Source organism: Anopheles stephensi, chromosome 3 (genome assembly GCF_013141755.1).
Source record: "Anopheles stephensi strain Indian chromosome 3, UCI_ANSTEP_V1.0, whole genome shotgun sequence".
In the NCBI taxonomy this organism is placed as follows: Eukaryota; Metazoa; Arthropoda; class Insecta; order Diptera; family Culicidae; genus Anopheles; species Anopheles stephensi.
The window spans coordinates 17,270,627-17,296,061 of NC_050203.1; the positions used below are offsets into that span (position 1 = coordinate 17,270,627).

At 42.5% G+C, this 25,435-nt stretch overlaps 3 protein-coding genes across 23 annotated transcripts in view; 1 reads left to right on the forward strand and 2 right to left on the reverse strand.

The window, feature by feature from the left end:
• LOC118509915 (transient receptor potential cation channel trpm) overlaps positions 1-1,304 on the reverse strand; it is a 66,838-nt gene extending 65,534 nt beyond the window's left edge. For 10 of the 16 annotated variants that reach the window (XM_036051212.1, XM_036051219.1, XM_036051210.1 and 7 more), the window contains exon 1: positions 1,160-1,304. The gene's annotated coding sequence lies outside the window, so the exon portion shown is untranslated. The remainder of the gene's footprint in view (positions 1-1,159) is intronic. The other 6 variants (XM_036051215.1, XM_036051214.1, XM_036051211.1 and 3 more) reach the window with 2 other exon arrangements.
• LOC118509921 (5-formyltetrahydrofolate cyclo-ligase) lies at positions 891-10,275 on the forward strand. Of its 6 annotated transcripts, none has more exons than XM_036051232.1 (5): positions 891-1,161; positions 7,234-7,393; positions 7,490-7,603; positions 8,766-8,910; positions 9,313-10,275. In XM_036051232.1, the coding sequence occupies exons 2-5, from the start codon at positions 7,280-7,282 to the stop codon at positions 9,546-9,548; spliced, it is 609 nt and encodes a 202-aa protein (XP_035907125.1). In that variant the 5' UTR covers positions 891-1,161; positions 7,234-7,279; the 3' UTR covers positions 9,549-10,275. The 6 variants fall into 6 exon arrangements, with proteins under 6 accessions (XP_035907125.1, XP_035907127.1, XP_035907124.1 ...); XM_036051234.1 differs by having other exon boundaries at positions 893-1,161; positions 7,252-7,393; positions 9,313-9,938; XM_036051231.1 differs by lacking the exon at positions 891-1,161 and adding an exon at positions 2,468-2,613 and having other exon boundaries at positions 9,313-9,947.
• Positions 10,276-12,752: 2,477 nt separating this feature from the next.
• LOC118509919 overlaps positions 12,753-25,435 on the reverse strand; it is a 63,407-nt gene continuing 50,724 nt past the window's right edge. The window contains exon 4 of the mRNA XM_036051229.1: positions 12,753-13,682. Coding sequence (XP_035907122.1) covers positions 13,479-13,682 — 204 coding nt within the window. The 3' untranslated portion in view covers positions 12,753-13,478. The remainder of the gene's footprint in view (positions 13,683-25,435) is intronic.

The following is a 25,435-nucleotide window of genomic DNA, read 5'->3' on the forward strand; positions in this document are numbered from 1 at the left end:
TCTTCAGTAAACCCAAAAAAATGATTATTTTGTATTATCATTTCACTTCTTATTGCACTAAAAGTATTAAATCTTTTTTATATTTGCAGTAGGTCAATTCAAGTCCAAAATTCAAATCTCGAAGCCACCAAACGAAATATCATGTGATGCCAATTGCAGCAATCTAGGCGCAGTATACTCTCATCGCTTATTCACCGTTCGTTTAAAATCCCTCAACAACGAAAGGATCGTTTTAAATTAGAAATATTAAAGGACTTTAAAAAAATGACACCATAATCGAGCACTTCATGAACATTTAAAGATACCGAAAAAACATGTTTTGCTTTCACTGTGTGTATTCAGCGATGATGTACACGGAATTAAACATTAAATAATTTATTTTACATTGAAACACGCGCCGTAGTCGTTATTGCACCACCAATTCTTCGAAACACACTTCACGCTACATCCACTTCACTTCCTCACTTGGCACATTAACGTGGAAGGTGGTTTAGCAGCGCGGTTTCACGATCAGTTTCACAACCTTTTCACCAGACACACAGACACCCGATCTTACTACAATCTGAAACGCGCACCAATGCAGCTCACATACGCATTTATAAACAAATGCCTATCACGCACATCGTTGCAGCTGCAGAATGCACATCAACACAATGCTGCATGTCTCCACGTGCCTTTTCTTTGACAGAATGCAAAATTCGCCAACACTTCGCCACACAGAACACCCAACAGTTTGCTCCCCACCTACCCGAACCGTACGCCACCGAGTGGGGGGAGAATCAAGCGTTTCACATTCACGAGCTGCACAGAACACATACACACGACGCAACGCTTTGCTTCACAAACACAAATGCGCCAGCCAGTAAATGATGCGTCTGGTTCGCTGATTTCCAGATCTCGTCGGGCCACAACACACAATGGCAAGCCCCCGGAGCTCGTGCCTGGGCACCGTTTTTCTGTCAGCTCGTGGTTGGTCACACACGCGTCGCGAAGTCTCCGACAAAGCTTTGTGAAATCGTTCCGCTGCAAACCGTACCGCTGGTCAAACTATCGAATCGTTTTACTATTTATCTGCACGGTTGTGTTAAGTGATGGTGGATAAAATTTGGCTGAAACTGAACGCACAACACTGTCATCGAGCACAGAGATCACACAGTACCGGTAAGTTCCACTGTCCGCACAGCACAAAGGATATCCCGAGCAAGCTCAAGATTAGCGTCTGTGCCTGGTGAAGGGGAAAATACACCTGGCACACGAAGCACCAGCGACATTGGAACCGAGCCATTTTTACGTTTTACACGCTTTTGTCCCTCTCTTTTTCTGTTTTCGCCCGGCACTCAGGCCCCATGTGGCCGGAACCGTTTCGAGGTCAGAACTCAGTCCGGTTCGAACGACGGCTTTGGCTCACATTACGCTGCTTTTGCTTTGCACTTTAAACCAAACAAAAAAGGATAATTAATTTATTTAAGACCATCAAGAGCTGTAGTAAAATTAATTTCAAATTTTTATTGTAGTTTTACATTTATATGAAACGCTTCATAAATTCGTTATCCCTGAATAACATGCGCAAACACGGCACATGGTAGCTCACCACGAGCACCCCGTCAATACACGCGTTTTGTTCGGCTGGGAACTCAGACCGGCAGGGGTTTATAGCGTTCGGTGCCACCGACACTGTCGTGGGTTTTGTGCTGCGTACGCAAAGCTTTTAGCTACGTTCGTCCGGAACTCACAGCACTTGTATGTTTTCGCCTTTCGGTAAGGCAGCGGGATTAGGTGGTAGCGAAAGTTACGTTAGAATTGTGGCTATTGGTATTTTTTGTCATGGTACACGACTTCTTATAATAAGTATCGTTGAGTTACAATATTAGTCGAAAAAGATTGAAATAATCGGTACATAAATGAAAAATAAAACGCGTTAACAAGAATTGATCATCCTCAAACACTTATACACCTATCAATTGAATATTAAATTTTTCCTGAAATTTAAACATAATTAAAAACAATATAGAGCACTAAGAGGGCGGTCCGGTGACCGAAACGACAACGGCTCCGGTCTTCACACAGCAGGACTGGAGTTCAAACCCCATCTTTATCCCCTGCTCGTACGTAGGGCTGACTATTTTACTACGGGTAAAAGTAAGGCAAAGAAAGTTGTAGTTCCAAAGAAAACACTAAAACCTCAGAAGCACTTAGCCAATTTTGCTTCTGATTTGGTTCTCACATGCGAATCCGGTGGCCAATTCTTAACTGAGCACTAGCTCCAATTATTTTAAAATATTGCTTTGAATGTATTCAATCAAATTCAATTTCATTAAATTCAATTCCATAATAACTGAATCAATTCTCAATCATTTTAAATTTTTATTTTTAAAGTTTTTTAATATGAAAAATTTTATTTTATAAAAATAATTATTTTATTATACGAATAAAAAACTAAAAAATATTTTACAAAGGATTTCAAACCTGCATACTAACCCTGCAGTTTAATTAAAGTGATTCAAACACTTCCATTAGCCGGTGCTTGTGCCATCTTATCACTCTCAACACGTCAAGCCAGTGTATTAGTGCCTAACGAGTGAAAATTATTATTCTAAAATCATACACTTTACCGTAAGTAACATCAACTACCAACAGTTTCAGTGAAAAGTTCGTGAATTTGTGAAAGAAGCCTTCAATTTTCCTACCACGACAAAGAGAGCTCCAGGGCAATACGTATTGTTGACCATGAAACTAGAGCAGTAGAATATTATCTGTACATCTGTATCAGTTCTATAAACCAAGACAGACAGCCGGTGCGTCTATACCAGCACGCTTCTTATCTACTGCAGTGGTTATGCTGTTTGCCCCATCGTTAAAGCAGCTGTTCTGGCACCGCACCACACACCACACATAGAACACGCAGTATTGGTGTAACGTTCTCAAAACTCAAGCTGAGGTCGGTAAATATTTATGCGTGCTTTGGACGGTGGAAAAAAACAATCATGCCGAATTATTTTTATTGTGCTTAATTGAGGTGAATTAAAATTGATCAAATTGTATTCTGGACAGCGATAGAAATTCGATCGGCATCAGAACGTTTGGGGTAACAAATTTGGATCCAAAAAAACAAAGCAAGAGACGACATGAGTTAGGAAAGGAATTCATGGTCACAAAAGTTCTTAAAATTGTGATAATTTTTATCACCCTACCCTGAACAACTCCCATCCAACGTAATGATGAATCATCAGCCTTGTTTATTCTTACCGCTCTGCACATTCCTTCGTTCACACTGCGTAAGTGGTTAGACAAGTCTGTGTTTACAATTGCCAATTAGCAGCAACCTATAGAATCACGATAAGCTGTAGAGCTGTTAGGTTAAGATGTGGAAGATCATCTTGAGTTTGTATTCACAGATAAAAGAACGTGATTATATGACAACACTTGCTTTATGGCTCAGTTTTGGGAGCCTTTTATCATAATTATATTGACGTACGAGTTTCTGAATTTGGCCCAGAAACAAGGCGAGAGCTTCAATAAACAGTCAACATAACTACACAAATTTTGCCTTAGTTTGATGAATCTGAGTTCATTAAAAAATTTAAATCTTGTAAAAATCCTTGATATTTTAATGGTTAAAATTATATTCAAGTTCCCTAATTCTTTTACAACCCATTATCTACCCTTATACATGCACATCCTAAACCTTTCTATACTGCGAACAATGCATCCTCCAAAACACCTCGCGCCAGGCAGATAGGGCGAAGTTAATTGAAAAAAAGGAAGGAATCGCTTCTTAAGCACTTGAATAGCTTCGAGCGTACCCTCGAACTCCTGAACGCTCCAGCAGCGAAATTGAGTTTTAAAAAAGAAAACCCCCCTCAAACGCGACTGTCTACGCGATAACGGCAACTTTTCCGTGACTTCAGCCCACCGAACGATCGGTTAATGGTTAATAGAAACTTTTTTTCCTCCCACGACCCACGCAGCATGCGTAGGTGGTATGTGTAGGTGTACCAGTATCGATATGTGTGTGTGTGTGTTCAGCTCGTGGTGTGCTGTCTTTTTTTGTGCCATGATAAAACGTGAGAATATTTCGCAAAAAGTTCCGCACCATATTGCCACATTATTAGTGGCACTGACGTCAATTGTGACCGCGACACCTTTCACAATGGTCAGAAAATGACAAACAATAGATAGATCCTTCCCGCAGCGGAGTCAAACCTTTCAGAAGGGACTGAAGAGAAAGCCATCTTCGCGACACCAAGAAGAGAAATAGCACGCCCGGCGCCTTCATACACTTCATAAGCGCGCTGTCGGAACTGGTCGGAATTCGCTTACCGGCAAACACCTGCCAACGCGAGAAAACTAAAGCCAACGCGACCGAAATTAAATAAAACAATATTATCATCCGCACAAAAATGTCAGCTCGCGGTGCAGTTTTACCTTTTCCATTATTAAATACCTCCACAGCTCGTCCAGCGACGCAAAATTTTTCCACGTTTCATTTGGCGGGGTTGAGCTAAAGAGAAGAACTGGCTTCCGTTTCACAAGACAGAAGATAGCTCTGCTCTACGTTAAGCCAAAGAGGGAAGTTACTTCGTACGAACGGTCAAATGGCTCGAAGCACTGAAGGTCGAAGGATCAAACTAGTAGTAATGCTTCATCGCTCCGAAGCTTAGCACGGTGTATCGCTTTCAGCACTGTTGCTTTTCGGTTGCGCAACATTCCTTCCACGAGCGGACGGGAAATAGAATAAAAAGTGTTTGTTAAAAATAGACAGGTCAGGACATGCTTCCGCTTTCTCGTTAACTAGTGAGGATATGTCGGTTCGTAATATCGTTAGACATTCTTACGGATCCACTTTTCCGGTCACAACAATGGCTTATCAACAAACGCTAATCTAATATGCTTACCGGTGACTTTTAAACTGTCGTACGAATGGTTGTCGATGTAAACGGACGGATAAAGTTTTTGAATTCTTAGCATTTGTACAATCTAAAGAGCTTTTTTCTTTAAATTTACCGTTTACTTTACAAATAGTTATAAAAAATAGAAACTTCACGTAAAAATATATTGTTTTTACAGATTTTTTCCGTGCCAGCATCAATTAGCAGCCAAGAAAATCATAGCGTAATAGCCAAAGTGACAATTTAAACATAAATTGCATAACTTTAGGAGTACGCTCCCTAGACACAAACCACCGGTGAGCCTTCGTCGATAGTAATAAATTATGCTTTTGGTTTATTCGCATTTTCGCTATTAACTTGAAATTCAAATCATTTTTTATCATTCATAAAACTTAACTTATAAAATTTTCCAAATGTCCGTTTAAATATTTTTTTTTGAAAATATTCACCAATGATTACAATTTATTATTAAATTTGACAAAAATCTACCAAGCCTATTATAGTCTAAGACGTCTATAGAGAATTATTAAAACTATTGTTAGAAGTCTTATCAAATCAATATCTGCTTAGGAATCAAAAATTCCGAGCGTCTTTTCATTTTTTTATTAAGAAGAAAAGGATTGAATATAAAGCAGAGAATATCGTACCACCGTCACAGTACTATTAGCCAGTGAACCATGCAACAGTAGCATTCTTCAGCGTGCTTAAAATTCCTGCTGCTCGTGTCAAGCTTTACCCCGTGTAAAGGTGAAAAAGGGAACTGCAACGAAGGAGACCTTTTTTCTTCGTCACCGGGGAAAGTTATCGTTTATCAACCCGGTTCCGTTGTTGCCAAACCATTGCTTCGGCAACAGTTAATAGCCAATATCCGACCCATCGTGCCTCGATCTATTTGTGCACCAAACAACGGCATTGGTCTGCAACAGTATTTCAGTCGCAGGTTATCTACTATAACGATCAAAACAGGGTGAAAGGGTTGAATTGTATATCTGGAACATACGTTTTCAGATTTTCAAAGCCACCAAGCTGGGAACCTGTGTCCGGGAGCAAGACGGTGAGATTGGTGAGATATGAGATATGTTATGGGGTGAGTTTATGAAAAGATGTGTTCGGAATGCTTTTCATCTCACGGTCAGAAAGAACGGCACTTCTTTCTAAAAAGAAGTCTAGTAAAGAAATATTTTTGAAAAGCATGATGATGATTTGCTCATTTTTCAATGCATATTTCTTCGAATGCATCATAGCAGCTCTGCCAATCATGAACAGTCTTGCGTGCTCGTAGTTCCGCTCGTCGATAATTTCGAAGAAATCGTTTCATTCGCTGCTCGGCGTTTTCTCCCTTTATCGATATTGAACATAACACACACACACACACACACACACACACACACACACACACACACACACACACACACACACACACACACACACACACACACACACACACACACACACACACACACACACACACACACACACACACACGCTCACATATACAGTGTACGGTACAGTCAATGGTCTGCAAGTTCCGTTTGGCAGCAACAACAAAAAATAAGACCTCTTGTCCCTTTTCCGTCTCATCTGCATAGAGTAAGCAGTCTGGCGGCGTTGTGCTCTGCTTTGCCAGAATCAACAATGTTCTCGGTAGATGATTGGATTTTTTACCATCGATTGGATTTCAGCAAACAGAGCACGATACTAGGGACGGGATGCACACACGCACACACACGATACACATATAAAACACACACACTCGAGCAGTGTGTGAAAGTACACCGGAATGCAAAGCCCGAAAGAAGCATCACAAAACCACCCTTCAGCCTGCCGTAGGGAAAAGCTTTATTGGCTCAGGCGAAAAATCAACGAGATCAGGCGAGTGAACATGCGTAATTTCAGTTGCTGCTGGTTCTCGATGCATCGGATGCATAATCGAGAGCAATTTGTGGAAAAAATGCTGCAAGGGACACATTTTTCACAGACACATGACAGGTGACTCTGTTTCTGGCTACCAATGTTCTAATTTTATCCTTATGTATACAGCCAAGTCTAGCGAAGAGAGTCCTGAACACTGAGCTGCTCCATATAGACTACTCTAAGAAGTGATCTTCAGCTTAAAACTCCAATTATTTCTTCAGTGATATGAATTTATCGTATGAATGATAAGCATGGAAAAGGTACCAAAAAGAAAAGTCTTTCTCATAGGAGTCCTCAGAGAAGTCTTGGATTATTTCCAGATCCAATTTCGATCATCCCCATAGAAGTTTTCAAACACATATTTTCACTGAACATTAATATGTATTGATTTCTATTCTAATACTCAGATTATTTCTATTTTTCTTCCTAGAATACCCTCTCTTTCTAGATATTCAAATTTTGCACCCCAAAAAACCATGCAACGCATCCCGAACCCAGCTAAAGTGGCCCTCCGGCAGCGTGTCAAGCAGCGTCTGCAAACGCTAACACCCGACGAACGGCAACGACAATCGGGCATCATCATCGACAAGGCAAGTAATAGCGTTTGAAGGCGCACGTCCGTAAACAAATCAACATTTACAATTGCCTAATACTTTTTTCCTTCCTTTTGTCACACACTCTACCAGGTTATGGCACTTCCGTTCTACGAGCGCTGTCAAAGGATTAGCGTCTATCTCAGTACCGAAACCGAAGTCAACACCAAACCGCTGCTGGAGCGGCTATTTCAGCAGCGCAAACAGGCACGTGATACAGTTGACGTGGGAATGTTTCCGAATTTTCCTCCGTTCCGTGCGGCACGGCCCGGGGAACGATCCTGTTAGAACGAACGTTAAGAAGATAACAATAATTTAAAAATTCCCCTGAAAACGGGTCGGTTTCCCGGTGATCTCACGCGGGTTGAAATTGAACTTTGACCGTCCTTTTTTTTCTCTCTTGATTGGTTGGTTGGCAGGGTGGCAAAAATCATGAGCATAAACTGTACCGTTTCTGTCGCTTGCGCCAAACGCCCTTTGGGGCCACCCGGAACTGGAGCGGAACAGAGCGGCAAGGAAGTGTCGCATTGAATTATGCTTAACCGCTCGGTGGTGGAAATACTTTTGCCTGTTCTACCGTTGCCAGACAGCGAAAAGAAGCACCCGAATGCCCGGAGAGATTTGATTCCCTTACTTTTTCCCCCCTTCTGCTCCCTCGTCTTCTTTTGCACAACGATGGCTCGCTTGACGTTAAGCTGGCGGGTGAAAGGAATATCGAGTACGATAATTGCACCAGCCGAACCGTGACATTTCTAATGATATTGGCACAAAACGCCCGAGCTGTTGCCATCGGTTTCCGTCGACCGGGCTGTGGAATATTCGAGCAATCGTGCAGGGCATTACCGGTCGGCCAATTCTAACACCACCGGTGTTATGCCATTGATTTTCCAGCTCGATACGTTGCGAACGAAATGAACGTTTCTGCCTGCACTATTCTATTTCATTTAGCATGCTTTATTTGATTTTGATTTTAATTTTCCTCCCCCCCGGGTGCATAAATCTCCACATCTAATTAGCCACCAACGAGAAAGAGAGCAACACTTACCATAACTCATTGGCTGCCCGGCAAAAGGCACCGCCAAAGCACGTGTAAGCACAAACAATTATACACCATCGAAATGGTTTCCCTTCTATTGTTGCGAAGGAAACAAACAAAATGTCCGTCCCGCGTCCTTATAATCATCGTCCCACGGGAGTAGTACGAAATAAAGCAACGCAAAAAGAAACGACCAATTTCGATTACCGGAAATCGATCCGGAATTGTTGGCGCTCCATGATTCTTAATGCGCCTAACTCTTCTCGTCCCCTCGCCGTTTCGCACATTCTTTATTGCTTTCTTCACTCTCCCCTTTCCCTCCTCCTTTCTCAGGTCTTTGTGCCGACGTACAACAGGAGCGCAATGAAAATGGTTCGCATCAATGATATGGAGGATTACGACCGGCTACCGACGACCACGTGGAATATCAAGCAGCCCGCCTTTGACGATGCAACACGCGACGACGGACTCACAACAGGTGGGTGTTCCGGTCAGGTAGCTCGGCCCCATCCTTAGCTGGGCAAAAGGGAACGCTAGAAAGGGAAGGTAGAATATCATAAATTCTAACAGCGCAGCTCGCTTAATACCTCCACGATAACAGTTTGTTGTTGGACGGTGTCTGCCATTTCGAGGATAGAAGCGTTTGGTTCGGAGAAAAAACACGATCAGGATGTTCTATTTTAAGCTCTTTGCTGAGCAGAATAGTAAGAGTGAAAAAGATTTTTAAAAGTCAAGCCAAACTTACGAAGAAAAAAGGGGAGTTATTGTTCAAAAATATCAATTTCAAACATACGCTTTGCGGATTGCATACATTTAGGCGCACAACGCTTCAAATGTCAAATTCACATGTCCTTATCGCTTTCCCATCCTTTTGCAACAGGTTTGGATCTAATCATCCTGCCCGGGGTAGCATTTACCAGGGCCGGCGCCCGGCTCGGTCACGGTGGTGGATATTATGATCGATATTTGAAGGAGTACTTCGGCAAACATCCGAACACACCGCAACACACGACCCAGCTGGTGGGGATCGGATTTTGCGAACAAATTGTACCGGATGGTGGGCTACCGGCCGAGGAGCACGACGTATCGATCGAGTACATTGTAACGGCGGATTGAATAATGTAGTGCAGTGGCACGTTTACTTTCACCCGCTGCCTGTTGCATACTCTGCTTTTTTAATTAATGATTAAACTCGGGCTAAACAGGCTTTTTACTGTTTAGCCTTCTTTTGACGTTATACCGGGGTTTTCAATTTTTAATCAAATTTTCGATTGAAAGCGGAACGATAAAAAGGTTACCAATAATCAACAAACAGGTTTTCTTTTTGCATTCTTAACATTAAACGTCTCCCCACCAAAAGGGTGCGACCCCATCGCAATAATGTTACAATCAATTTATCGAACATTTTCAATTAATAAACTTCTTTCCGGCATTTTACAAACCTTCCGCCGCCAGTAACAAGCACACAACAACAAAAAACACGAAATAAACAAAGCGTTCGGACACCACCAATAAGCTTATCGGGAGATTTTTCTGTTCTCTTTATTGCTCCTCTCCTGTTTCCATTCGTCATGCGCACCACTCGTACACAAGTTCATTCGTTATTCGTTAGCTATTTACACTGTACGATTTTTGCTCTATTTACACATTCACCTAACACACTTTAGGTGACTTTTCCGTTCTGTGTGTTTCCTCTTTTTTTCCTTAAGCAAAACATTCTTCTAACACCGCTAAGGAAAATTCCAATTTTCACTTTTCCTCTTCTAAACGCTTGGCTCTCTAATCGGCAGTACGTCTTCGTCTAATGACTAAAATCACAAAATAAAAGATTCTTTTTTCCCTTTATCATGTATACAGTTTTTCGTTTTGTTCTTATGCACCGATTTTCATTTTCCTTCCTGGTCGTTATTTAACGATATTTGAGCACCGGTTTTAACATGTGGACCAAAAAGCTTCTTGAAGACGGCTGGGCGTCTCCATTCCTTCACTTTGAACAGTTTCTATTTTCTTGCTGGGCTTCTAGGTTGATTTTTTTTTTCGTTACAAATTTACATTTCTCAGCACCAGGTAATATTAAAAAAAAATTTAAACAGAAACAAATGATTTTTTTGAAAATTTTTTTTCTTCAGCAGTAACTGTCCCGTTTGAAAATCTATCTACATTTAATACTTACTGTACGGTGGAAATCTATTGCATGTTTGCTCTCCTTCGCATGAATCCCCCTTTTTCTTTTTACCTTTTTTTCAGTTTGAACTAAACAACATGAGTTCTCGAATTCCAATTATCTATTAGCAAAAATCCAAGTTCCCGACGAACAAACATCCAGCAAAGAACAGCATGATTTATGCGAAGCAAAAGAACACACGGTGTCGTGGTCCCAAAACCTTCCTGTCATTGAAAATGAGTCGTTGTGAGGTCGTTGAAATCGTTCACACCAAATTTTCTTCTATTTCGGATTCGTTTTGTTTGTTCCTTTGTATCCCCATTTCCTGCCGCTGTGCGTTAAACATCCTGTTGACACTGACTGCCTACCGGCATCATGATTTCCGTTTCGTTGAAAAGGATAATTCGCTATCACTTTCCTTTTCTTTGCTCTCATCTGCTAATTTCATTGCGTCTTCAGTGTTCTTTACCGTTGTGTCAGCCCATTTTGCTGCTCGTGCTCCGAATTTTTTAATTATTTTAAACACACTTCCCGTGTCTCGTCGAACCAAGATTTGTTACCTGTGAAAAGTTAACAGCAGCTTCAGAGAGGAGAACCGAGAACCTTCTTCTCCATCGTCTGGCGAAAGAAACTCCAATAAACAATGCGGGAAGTTTCACACAGGACATAAAACTTTCCTGTTTGTCCCCCTTCGAACGAAAAACCGGTCGCCCGAACGTCCTTGTGCTGCTGCATTATGCCACAAAGGAATTAAAAAAGTTATCACTTCCGCGAATTGTCGACGTGAAAATTCGCCAACAACAATCGTAGGGACGAGGAAGGGAAGCGAACTCAAGCAATTCTACCCCACCCGGAAGTTACAAAGAAATGGCGGAAAGTACACAACCGGCATTCATCGGAATGGAACGATACCATTTTGTAGCGGTGTCTCTTGTAGCGAAGAGTAACGAATTCAATTTTCCTCTTGCTTCTGTTTAGCTTTTATCCGGGTCGCTGCTACGGAAGTGGTACCGAGCATGAGCGGATTCCACAGAATTCAACCGTCGACGACGACGAGAACCCGCGTTGCGGACGGAAAGGATCAATCCTAACGGTTGAAGTCTTGGCAAAGGGGCGAAAATACTGCGAACTAACCATTTTCCTTGAACTATCGGTTCATTCGAGATGGTGAAAGATTTGTGCTCAATCGTTCTTGTCCTACTACACTACTTCAACGGTTTACAACACAGCACTTTCGCGGTTCGGCAGCAAGGAAGCAAATTAAATTCCTTAGGGAAATTATCAGTCGAGTCGGAAGTGCACAAAATGAAATGCAAGCCGTGTACGTGCGGCCAATCCCACGAACAAGTTGCTGGACAAGACAATGGCGAAAACGACACTGGTTGTGTTTGTGCACAAATGAAATCAACCACACCGAACGATGAAGGAGCGCAGGAAGTTTCTTTCCTTCTTCCCGTTAATCTAGCCCCGGAAGAATTGCAAATCGTAATCCGTACCGCTAGGAACGTTCTGAAAGCACGTTCTGTCTAGCGGCGACTCGATCACCGTCGACAAAGTTTTGTCGTCGTTTGCTTTATCAACTAGCTGACTGTACCGTAGAACGAGCAGCTCATCACCGCCCCGCATCCGATTGCTGCATGTCAGATAGTTATCACGGCAAGCAAACAAATGTAAGGTAGAAGCAAGAAGAAGAAAAAAAATAACGAAAAGTTTATAATTGTCTCAAGAGCTTGCGGATGGGATTTCTGCGAGACGAACGGGTAGTATAAGCCGACCTAAGTTCGTAATAGGATAGACGGATGATGGTGCTCGATCGCGCTACATTAAGATGGATTGTTCGCGAGAAAATGAAAGCAAACGCGGAAAACCCATTTGGCTTTTTGAAAATCCTTTCCTTAAACCGACGAGCCAATCAAATCGACATTTGTTCGCTTTGCTCCAGCAGCTCGGCACATTAATGCGCCTAAATGGCTGCAATATGATGTTTTAATTGTATGTCGACTAGCAACACCGCTCGACTGAGCTCGTGACACGTGGTACAACTGCGTTTGCCTTTCGTGTTTGCCTTGTAAACAAATGTGATAAAAATTATCTAAATTGTTCATACATTGAGCTGCTGAATGTAAGGAAAATAAGAAATAAAAAATACACCACGCTTAAAACTCAATCTCCCCGCTCGGCGGCACGAAACAATTCCGTTATCGAGCCATGGGTGAAAGTGAAATCTAATCGAAACGAACATACGCAAAAAGAGGCTACACAAAAAAGGGCTACCCACTTGCAGCCGCACACAATACATCCTTCACCTCCAGCACAAGGATGTAATTTCCTGTACGGCTCCTATCGCTGGAACGATACGCTGCAGACACGCAGGAAATGAAACCAGAAAAAAAAATTAATTCACTTTCAAAACATCGATCAACATCAAAACTAAATTATCATTATTTTCAACTCATAACCTCCCGCCCGCCTGCCTGCCACTGCCGTTGTCGATTGAAAACGAAAGAGAATTCTCTAGACTTCGAAACAAGAGGATATACTGTCAAATTGATTCGCCGATGGTTCGATGACGTCGGCTTCCGGCCGTCGTTCATGGGATTGTCTCGGCGGGATTAAAAATTTTCCCTCACAAAAATACAGAGACGAATTTTAAATTGAACAACACAATCAGCTCGACAATGTGGCAGGACTACGACAAAAAAAAAGCACGGGATACAATATTCAACAGGAAAAAAAAAAACGATGAGCTGACGCACTACACTAAAGAGCTAAAGCCTTCTGGCAAGTACTAAAATTGAGGAGATACGTTTAAAAAGTCAGCTAAAATCAATACAGGACGTCTCTTAGGTTTGTCCGTGGGATTCAAGGCTTCTCGAACACAGCTAAATCATGCTACCGAACATGCGCTTGCCACGGGTCAGTATCAAACTGACCACCATCACCGATAGCAGGAAGAAGACGACGCTCAGGAAGTAGAAAAACCAGCGACAGCGGCTCCGGAACTGTTTTTCCTTCTTCATCTTGAGGCGCAGCTGCTCGGCACGCGGCACGTCCAGTGTGAAGTCGGATTCGGGACGGGTTGAGGGCTGCAAGATAGAGAAAACAGAACGAGAAAAGATGGTGTTATTAGAATAAAGTATCGAATCGTATTGTATACATTGAGTTTAATTATGTGGTTGTTCAACCGTAAGGAATGTATTCGTTGAACGACAACTTTAAATGAGTCAACAATCTTTTTTTAATCTTGTAGAATGGCCATTGCTAAAGAATAATGTTGAAGACTACTCAAACAGAATTTCTTCATCGATTTCATATCACATACGGTTAAGATCTAGCCTCAACTTAATCAAGCCACCAACACCACTTACTGTATTACTCGATTCTCTCAAAGCTTAGTCGTAGGTTAAGCTATTTGCCTGTTCGATCAACCAACTTACATGTGCCCGTTACTGTAAATAAACCTCATACGATATCCATATGTTTATATGTGCTGCTGGAGGATAGTCTCGAGAAAAAGAATTCTGAGGGGTGTTGGGAGTCTCTTCATTAATCATGCGTTGATACAAAATTTTTCCTAAATTCTGGTAAGAACAGTATTGACTGTAGGATATCTGTAGATTGTCTATCTTGTTCAGAATCTTCTTTACGAGTTGGACAGATTTTTCGACTCTTAAGCGTAAGCTCAGAAACTACCAGGTCCAGATTGATTTTCCTCAACAGCATCCCAAGTATATGACTTTTGTACTAGACACATTCTACGTTCTGGTTGTGCTCTTTCTGTAGAAGCCGGATATCGGACCCAGATCAATATCTTTGCCCAGAGAAAACACCGATAAAGCGAACAAAACTTCAATTAAACTTCCTCAAAAAAAAAATTTAAAAGACTTAAAGACTTAAAGGGTGATCTCAACAAGTAATCCTTGTATGAGGTTTTTTTCTAATAAAACCCACGATCAGCAACTCAATTGAAGGAACATTTGTATGGTTTCGAATCCTTTGCTGAGATCGGCTTATACTGACTATAGTATGAAAACCGAAGGAGAAAAATCATCCCTGGAATTCCCAATAGACTTAAGACTTATATTACCCTCGATCAGTATTACGGCAGTTGATTTATTTTAAAGTACATGATATTGCAACACTGCTTAATTTTTTTTAACGTTAAAAGCATCATTATTTTCTCAAATATAAAATGTTTCTAATTGAGGCGTAAAAATAATTCAACTGAGTCAAAATGCGTTCAAATTAAATACTACGCACCACCACATCGTTCCAATCCCGCTACAGTCAGTTTGAAAGATGACCCTAATAAATATTAAACAAATAGACCATTTATTGAAGAAAACAAGATTATTAGCAGCAAATCATCCGGCCACCTACCTATCTTCTCGCGAACCAGCTAAAACTACTCACTGAATCGCTTCTTTTCCCGCCGCACGTTTGACAACGCGCTTTTCACTCGCTTTTGCACCCTTCCCAGAGACGTCTGCTTTCACCGCACAGCTCCATCGACCAGTTGATTGAGTTTTCCTTCAGTAAACGATCCCCACTTTACACTTGGTACGGTGGTAGCTTTTGGTTCCCGCTACATCTCAAACCCTACCGCAAGTTACTGTAAGTGTGAGCTGCCAAGATAATGGATTGCCAACGGAACGACATCGAAGAACGAATCGAGAGGAGAGAAAAAAAAAGCCAGCACCGAGGCGTCATTCAAGCAGCAAATTTGAAGCCTCCCGTTTTTTTGCGAACGTCCACAACCTACGCGTTCCGGACGCTCGTTCGATAATTTAATCACCTGGCCAGATTTCTTCCATCATCAGCTGCTTGGGTTGGTGGTTTCGATGGTGCTCCCCTGTACGCACTCGCCCCATCTGCGACACAGCATGATGAATTCAATACATAATTTAATTAAACATTCCGTAATCGACATTGAAAATCAAGCGCAATGTAATCACTTGGATGGTGCGAGAGAGCGCCCAACGAACGCTCGTCTGGACGCTTTGTGGACACAGTGGAAGCCAGGGTGGTCGGGCGCCCACCGTTTGTGCCGAAGGGCGATTTGAAGCTTTGTGATTTGTGTGTCGACTTTCCGAAAAAGTAATTAAAATGTAAGGTTTCACTTTCCAGCCAAACAGCTGTTGCTTCGGCAGCCGGTGAAAAGTGTACCGAGGTTTCAGGGACAATTTTCTTCTCGATTTGGAATATGGTTTTCCACCCACTGGACTGACTTATTGAGCAAAATTATGGCTTTTAAAGGACTTAAAAAATAACTGAAAGTGTCATTAAGACCAGAAAGCTTTCAAAAGGAATTTAATAAAAGTAAATATTATTTCACCAAAATGAGCGATAAAGCTCCATCACCCTTAATCAATAAGCTGTAGCTCTTATTCCGCTAGATGTCGCTTTCAACATTTTTCGAAACGATCAAATCCACTCTTAGCTTGCCCGTGGCGGTTACCTTTCAATAACACCATTCACATTTGCATTTTCCACAAAATCCAACGCCCTGGTTGCTTTCGGACACACTTTACCGAGTACTAGCCCTAACCGAATGCCACCAAATCAGAGCCCAGAGCGAACTGTATGGTTTCGACGTGCTCTACCGTACCAGATCCCAGCAAAAGTTTTTGTGCATCCAACACACCAACAAAAAGAAATCGAATGCACCAAATGTACAATACCAAAAACGAGGCGATTCCGAGGAAAAAGGAATGATCCTGCTGCAGCCATAGGGTTTAACTGCTCAAAACCCATTTCCGCAAGTGTGGACTAGGACGTAGAGCGAAAAAACGCAGTTTGATACATTCACACAACACAGGACCATTGTGAGATGGGTGCATACTGAGTGTGCAGTGTGCAGAGGACGCAGTGAGAGCAAGCTTTCACGGCCAGCAGTACGCCATAAATCAGTGGAAAAATCCTATGAAACAGATACAGCTGGGTAGGCAGTGCATCATACGGAGATCTTCGTCCATTTCCCTGGAAATGTATCTATGTATGTAGATCTTCTGAAGTGTGGTTCGGCACATATTGCCTCGTTTATTGATTTCAGGAAAAATTGAGCGAATTCACAAAAGGGATGCTTCAAAACAGGCTTCAAAGTAGAAGATTTTTGGACACTACAGGGCAAGAATTTAATTATCGAGAGACAGGGTTAGTGAGATGATGTCACAAGTCTAACCAGATATTAGTCAATGGAAGCATATGATAAAACATCAGTTGATTTTGAGATTGATATCATAAAAGTAGCTGACTGACAACCCTTAAATACAACAATTTCTTGTCTGAAGTACAACGCACCATATTGTGAAACAATCCCTACATCCCATCTAGTTGAGCTAATTACTCAATCATGCTCAGTAACGCCAACTTCCCTTAAAAGAATTTGACCCCATGCGTCAATCGCTCAACCGATATGCCATTATCAACTTGCGAAACCTTTGGCCATTGACCGCACCGAACGCATCGTCTAGTGCACAGCTAGTCTAGCGTGCGCCAATTGAGCAATTGCACCACCGCCTAAGTCATGTAGGAATGTAGAACCGATTAATCGACGACGGGAATTCCTTCCCACCCCATGGCGCGGCGAAAAAAAACCGCACTGACGAATTGCTCACAAATTCCTGCACCTGCATCTGTTTGCATCTTTCGCGCGCGAATGGCATCGCTCGCTTTAGGTTTCCCCATTTTAGGTCTCACAGCCACGTCTCGCTGGACGAGCGTTTTGGCGCGCTTTCGGTACGGTACATTGACTACACCTCGCGCTGGTGCGTGTGGTCGCGCGAAGATGGCATTTGCCCACGTCCCGGCCCAGGCTGGCCGATTGCGATGACCTTCCGTACCCGGGGACGTTCGTTGGAGTGACCGTTCGGCACAGCGGCACAGACCTCATCAATTAAACGACGGTTCCTCTCGGACAGCGCCAAACGTGCCGTGGTAATTCAAGCGGGAGGATACACATTCAACGCTTCGTACCGATTGCCCAATCGAAACGGAAACTTGCTGCGAGATGCCACGAAGAAGGGTTTATGTCACAACTCGGTGGGGGTTGAATGAGGCGTGAAACATATGCCGGTAAGGGTGGTCATGCTGATGCAGAGCTACAATCGCCGTGTCGTACTGCGTGGCCGTCTTTGTATCGATAGTGATGATAGAAAATGGGATTATTAATGGGTAATGTATTTTATAGTAGATGAATTAAGAAACGGCTCACAATTTGTTGCAACTGAATTGTTTGCATCCACAACAAAGAAATTAAGCAGAGTTCTGAGAGGAACTAGACATAAAAATCGTAACAAATCACTGACATTAAATTGTGCTTTTAGCTGTATTTTTCAAGTCCCATGAATATTCACCAGGAAGTAGAATACACCAAATTTGACGTTTCGTTCTCCAATTATTATTCAACCTATTCTGAGGTGGAATGATAAAAATTAACCAACGAACGAAAATGGAATGAAATAACTGTGGCATCAACTTCGTCCAAATAAAGGCTTGAGAAACTTCATGGATTCTTCTAAAAGGAGCATCTAGTTTGTTCTTTGTTTGGCAGGATTAATGCCTTCAGCAATTATCTAAAGGAATCTATATCCTTGCCTGAGGGAATCTTAAATCTCCTTGGCACTATGATCTCGAAAGGTCTCAGCCTGCCATTTCTGGCTTTCTATGACTTGTTGTTACCCATAGCTGGATAAACAGTCCTGCTGCATGGGGAGGCGATCTGGATGGGATTTGCAATCCGGTCTGCCGTGTGGAGATTGGTGTCACTATCGTTTCACCCGGCCACCGGAGTCTTTACTAGGCAACTATAAAATGACTAGGCGAAAACAGAACATCCAACCGAGGAGGCCCAATGGTAGATGCGACAACGGCAGGACCGAGGTTCAAATCCCATCTAGGCCGTTCACCGATAAAAAGGACTGACTATAGAAATATGCCGCGGTATCAACAATTCTAGGAAGCCAGAAATAGTAGGCATCCCAAGAGGTCGTTAGGCCAAGCAAAAGAGGAAGAAGCAGAATAGAACATCCACAGCGTGCTCCTGGATGGTTGGCTCCTATACCATATAACCTGCCAAGCTTTATTTGAGGGAATTTCTTCAAATACCTAGGGTCTTCACTATGAAATAGCGATGTTTTAGCAGTACTTGGTTTCTGCTCGGATCTTCTTATTTTAAGGGACCTATACTATGGTTCTTCTATGGTAAGTTCTAACTTCAAAGCTAAGATCCTACTTAAATTCTATCTGCAAATGTTCTACATAATCCTGAGCAGGAGTAGGAAATACCCCGAACCCTGCTTGGGATTTTTTCCGAAACCCCTGGCAGGAACTGCCTATAAGCTACTTTACCCTGAACAAACAAACTCAACAGAATCCATAAAATTGTTGAAAGTATTTCAGGTGGTCAAGAGTATTTTACGACTTGAACTAGTAAAGCTGAAGCCAAGCTATTACTTAATGCAATGCTTTCTAATCAAACGATAACCAGTTAATCTAATTCTCTCCTATCTTATCCCTTTCGCTAATTTAAGTTCACTTATCAAACAAATTCATCGAATTATGAAACTTATACCCTATACGAATCACTTACAGCAAGCATCATCAACCATCAAGACATCTTCCCAACAATCCACCGCTTGTGGACAAATTCTCATACTTAAGTGTTGTACGATAGGTGCCGTACGTGACGATACCCGACAATCAGCGCGATGAAGATGATGATGTAAAAACCATTAGACCGACAATAATCTTTAACTTATGGCCCGTGCCTATCCCACCTGCCAGTTCTTCAGCAGAGGCAGTCCACCAGTCGCCAAAACTCTAAACTCTAAACCCGCTAACAATCGCGCGACAAAGCACCACAGGAAGCCAGTCTTTTCCTTGGCGAAATCATAAAGTTCACAACTTATGCTCTTGAGCGTCCAGCACCATTACGCTCCTTGAGTGGCCCAATAATACGGTTGGACGTTGGATCATTCCGGCGCTTGGCGCTCCGAGGGAATACTGGCGATGTTTTATCATTTTTCATATCAATGCTTCCACTCAAACCATTCAGAGCTTCGGGCGACATTTCAACGGACTTTTCTCTCCTTCTATAGTTCTCTGTTCTCTACCGCTTTGGAAATCTTCTTGCCGGATGAGTTTCTTTTACTTTAACCACCCGAAAAAAATCCTCCACATCGATGGTGCAGGAGTACGAGAATCTCTTCCCCCCTCCCCCCCCTCCACACACACACCAAGAGCCACCGAGGTTATGACTTATCGTTCCACAATCGCTATTTACGACACGTAGTTTGATTCAATATTCCTCGTTCCTCGACGCTCGTTCGCTCAACCATCCCAGCCGGCCCCGCGCGGCTAACGATGATGCACCGCAGCTGAGCTGATTATTATGATTATGGAGGATTTGCCGAGGAATGCCCTTTCGGGTGGGTGGGAGTTCCACACTTATTCTCCACCCAAGGGTACCATTTTGACAGTTTTGACGCAACAGCGGATTAATGTCCCGCTTTTGAGGTGTCTCTTTAGCCCAGTCGAAGCCACCACAACAACAGCAAAAAACCTGATGCATCCGCTCGACACCCCATTTTTCCCGGGGATTGCATTTTATGGTGCATTATGGATGCATTTACAGATCCCCTGAGGGAAACCATCATCAGCATCATCTTGTGGTATTTATTTTTTAGCCATGTTATTGCAAGTTAAAGAGCGCGTCGTCGCCCCTGTGTTTGTCTTACACTTCAAACCGATTACTCAACCAAACCGATCCTGGCAAACCGATCGGCGACTGCCTACGAGCTACACATTTTGCCTAATTCGATTGTAATAATCGTCGTCGTCGTTATGTGAACCAGTGTAGCATAATCATCGATCGCCTCGCCGACGGCCAGTTCGGCAACAACTCTATCAAGGGGAACATCGGGCGGCCAGCTGTCGTGACTAAATTAGCGCCTTTTTCTTGCCACGTGCGAGTGCACTCAAATGGAAATGAGCGCACCATGAGTATGGTTCTGTCCGTGCAGTCAGCAATACCGGTGAAGCATCAATCAAATGCCAAAAGTGTTTCGAAATTGAGTATGCTCTTACTTGAATGGTTATGAGGATAAATTATCAAAAGCAGTTTCAATCTATTCAACGGAGAATTAAATTTGGAACAGAATAAAGTGACATAAGGATAGTAAAACATATAAATAATGCTCATCACATCATATCAAGCATTTATGTCTCCCAGAAGGCGAATGTTCCCACGAAAGCTTAACAGCTTTTAATGTGATTAATTTTTGCCGACCACCAACGCCGGAGAACATAAATCAAGCGCTTATCGATCGGTACCGCTACCACCGTACGCACACGATGATCAACAGTCATCAAACACTTATCTATCATCCTGTATTTTATCTCTGATTTTGTGTTCACTCCTCACTTCTTTTGCTATCCTTCCCGTTGAGGTTTTATGGTGATGAGCACTGTACCGTACCGTACCATATACGCTGGGAGTTGAGATAAAACATTAACACATAAAACCAGCGACAGCCAACATGTGCCGGTCTAACGCCGTTATCTAACGCCGACTAGTACGAAGCCACCCGGTTATACGGTTAATGATTAAGAGCATACTCTGCATGCTGCTAAACACGCTAGTTGCTAGCAAAAACCCCGTGCCCGGGCTAGTGTTAAACAAGCGAGAACGGGGCACAAAACAGTAGCAACAAACGATTATCGAACATAATGGTCGTAGTTGGTTAACGTTTGTTTTTGGAACGAGGAATTGGAGCACCCAGCGAGTGGGAACGATCGATGAAGCACGTGTTTGGAGGTTGTTTGGGTTTAACGTTTGTATCAGAAACATTATGCCGAGTATTTAGAATCCTGGTATGCGTGACCTGTTATGGGGTGGCCCCGATCGTAGATGCGATAGCGGCTCCGTTCTTCAGACGGCAGAACCGGAGTTCAAATCTAATCTGGGCCGTTCCACCATAGTGAGGCTGTTTCAGTGAGCCAGATATGGCAGGTACGATCTAAGAGGTCGTAAGGCCAAGAAAGAAGAAGAATATGTGTGACCTCTGAAAGTTGGATACCCTTTGTTTAGATCATTTAATTTTTCAAATCTTGAAGTTCAAATTTTTCTTACAACTTTATCCAAATTTCCTGAGCTTGATTTATGACTTGAGATTGTATTATTAAAACACGCACAAAACCTACCAATTTTATGGTGATCAACGCAGCTTTTATTAGTATACCTTCCTAACGACATTTGCCCTAAAGCTCGACTACCTCGAGTCAAGTATACTGGTCTTCATACAGAGTAATTTAAATAAAAAATAAAAACGCAGGCACTCCCAAATACTGTACCAGTCATGCAGAGCGCAAACCTGCTAGCCAGTAACGTAAGCAAATTACAAGCGCAAATTGAAATCACGGTCCAAGCGTTTGCTAACTTTTTTCGCGGACCGTTCCCACGATACCAGACACGCACTTGGACGCTACAGAAATGGTCGCATGCGCTTGCTTATGATTTAAGGATCCTGTCACACCACCGCCGGGAAAGAGTCCCGACGAAATGGAAATGATTTCGTGTTGATTGTAGTAATTAACTAAGCTGCTAAAATTTCTACAGAAGGTCAACGGACGAATGACCGGCAACAGGTCTCGCATGGGAAGTCACCACGATTTTAACACGTTTTTTGAACCTACTACCGAGACTCCATGTCCGTGCCTGTAGGTGATTCACCTACTTTGAGTTTTGAGAAAGAAAAAAACTTGCTGTCAAATTTTCCCCCTAAACACGTCAAATTACTCCTCAACAACTTGATGTGGGCATCTACCGCCCAAATTACTCGCAACAAGATGGATCCCGATTGGGGCCCTTTTTCGTGTGCGTGCCCCTCCATCTTCGGACACACCTGATGGACTTGGACCCAGAAACCCAATGGCACACTTCCACACTTGCTTTCTTCGGCATTGCTTGTCGTTGTTTTTTTTTCGGGGATCGCCAAGATCACCTCATTCCAAGATTCCCATAATAGTCCCTTGGGTTGCCACTTATCGCCACTCTCGGCCCACCGACTCACATGTGTCATCGGTGGAGTGGAGTACCAAATCTTGTACTGCTGCGAGCTCTCCCCGAGTAACGTTTACCCTCCTCATTAGCCTGTTGCCGCGCATCGTGTCAGCACGATGATGCTGCTGCCGTTGCTGCAATTACATAAACTTCCGATTGAATAATATTTGCCTCGCCATCGGCAGACGATCGCCCAGTCTGGCGCAACCGTGTTTGCCATATGAGCACAGTGAGCACACACAGACCTGACACACGGTCGGTGAAGCTGCATTCGGTGCTTGTTGGCGTGTTTCACGAACGTTTAGTAGCAATTTGAACAATTCTTTCCCACCTCTTTTGCACCGGTAGCAATGGGGGGATGCTGCCCATTGTAGTTTGCAAAACCGTAATGAACGCTGATCGATGGGCTTTCCTTACGGTGGGTATTGCTGTTGCTGCATGGGAAAAAGTTTCAGCTTTTTAAGGCAATCAGGTTCGACATGGCACTGTGACATGGCGATTTTTTTTTGCGCGAAAAATGTCGCCTTTTACAGGTTTTGTGTGAGTGTTCCTCCGGGAATTTAGGCTAACGATCGCCGCTTTTGGATGACATAAAATACGTCAGGGATGGGGTTAGGAATAATCGAGCGCATCTAAATAGGTGTCAATCACTACCAAATACGTATCTTAACAATTTTTTTAACATTTTATGCTCAAATAATAATTTGTAAAATTCCGTACAGTGGTTATTTTACAAGAGGAGGCCTATTAACCTGATAGCAAAGAACAGAGTGTAAAATAATTATACGACTATGATATTTTGATTGTAATGTTTAATAGATTTTTTTATTTATGATTTAATTATGACACCTTTAATTATTAAGCCTGACACCGTATTGTATTATAAAAAAATATTAAAATGAGAAATATATACAACTTGAGAGTTTTTGTGATACGTTGTGCATAATGAGAAAAACATTAAAACCAGGACATGTGTGAACCCCCAAATGGCGAAAAATAGCGTAAAATTAGCTAATAAAAATATTAAATTGTAAAATAGTTTTCTTTTTATTGCACTCAACTGTAATGTACGCAATTAGTATGCAATCGCCTTATTAAATATATATATTTAAGACTCTCATTACAGATGTATCTCATTATTGAGTTGTTTTTGTTCTGAGTTCAAACCTTTCAATAGTATTTTTTTCTGTTGAGTGATCCCAAACTATATCTAGACCACAATTTGATAAATAACTTTATGTATAAATAAATAAATAAGTAAAAAAGGATTAAGAAACAACCTATAAAATCATTATATCCATTACTGTTAACGTTTGTTCCCATAACTTTAAAATAAATTTTCGTACAATTATGTCATGCACTGTATGAAAAGGCTAGGCCAGGCAGTCCTGATTCCTGAAACGACAGCGGTGCCAGTCTCATCCCGACCGTTCCAACTACGTGGTATTATTAAGTCTAGTAAATTTATTTAACTTCAAATGGCAGGCAATAACCTAGGAAATCGTAAGGCAAAGTAGAGAGGGAGGTAACTGTTCTAATTCAACAGACCAGAAGAGAACTCAGAATCCTTTTAAGAAATAAAAGGAGATTTTAGATACACTTTCTAACGAAAGAAATTTAAAAAGGTCTTTTTTACCCTTATAAAATAACCCTTAAAAACCTTGAATCCTAAATCACACGATTTATTGATTTAATCTATAATGCCAACGGTTGAAACATTGTACAATCGTTCCATTAAACGCCAATAAAAATTGATTTAAACCCACAAAATCGATTTCATAAACCACAATCGACTGCAAAAAAAAACTTTAACCTCTACCGAAAAGAGCTCGATCACATAAGCTTCCCTGAGGTTTTTTTTTTTTCGCTCTCTCCAACCGTTTAGTCCACCGTCCAGCTTTCTGGTGACATTTTCACTTCCACGATCGCCATCTCACGAGCACTCCCGCCGAAACCTATCGGAGGCCACATCCGAGTGGCATTAAAATAAATTGTGTCATGAAATCGATCGAGCTCGCTTCTCCATTGCACCCCCAAGGGCGAAACTGTGCGAAAACTCCCCGACCACCAACAACCAAGCGTAGCGAAAAAAACAGAAATGCAACCGAAAGCATCAAATTGCCGAATCGATTCCAGTGGAGTCCTCTTGCTCTGTTTCCCCCGAGCTTCTCGCGACGGGGACGACTTATAACTGCGCTCAACGATCCGTTCACAATGGCTCATTTTCGTGGATGGTGTAGCATCGATTGGGCATCGTCGCGAATTCCAGTGTGTCGACCACCGGGGGAAGGAAAAGACCCAGGCCGAATGATGCTTCAGGGAGCATCTAGCGCGCGAACGGGATGAAGCAGCCCGTGAACCTCGGACTAGCTTGTTTGAGGATGTAATCGTGGCTAGGCCGCAAAAAAAAAGCTGAACGACTAGACCAAACCTAGCTCTTTGAGCGTTCGGTCGGCCGGTATAATTGACTGCTCGTGAAGCGGTGTAATTCAGGAAGCTCATTTACCCTTCGACTGTCACCATTGGAAAGTGTTGTTACAGTTTCGGCAAAAACGGTTCCAGCAGACATAGATAGTCACCTGATTGCATGACACCGTTCCCGTTTGGAATTTTCTGTGTCACTTTCGTCGGACATGTACCACTTCGCGACATCTTTTTGGCGTGCGCGAGGAATGCTGCTGTAAAGCAGCGGATAATTAATTTCAATTAATGTTACACTCCTCCTCCGGTACAGTTTGGTTTCGGCGGGCCGATTCAGCCGACTGGATCAAGGTCTCG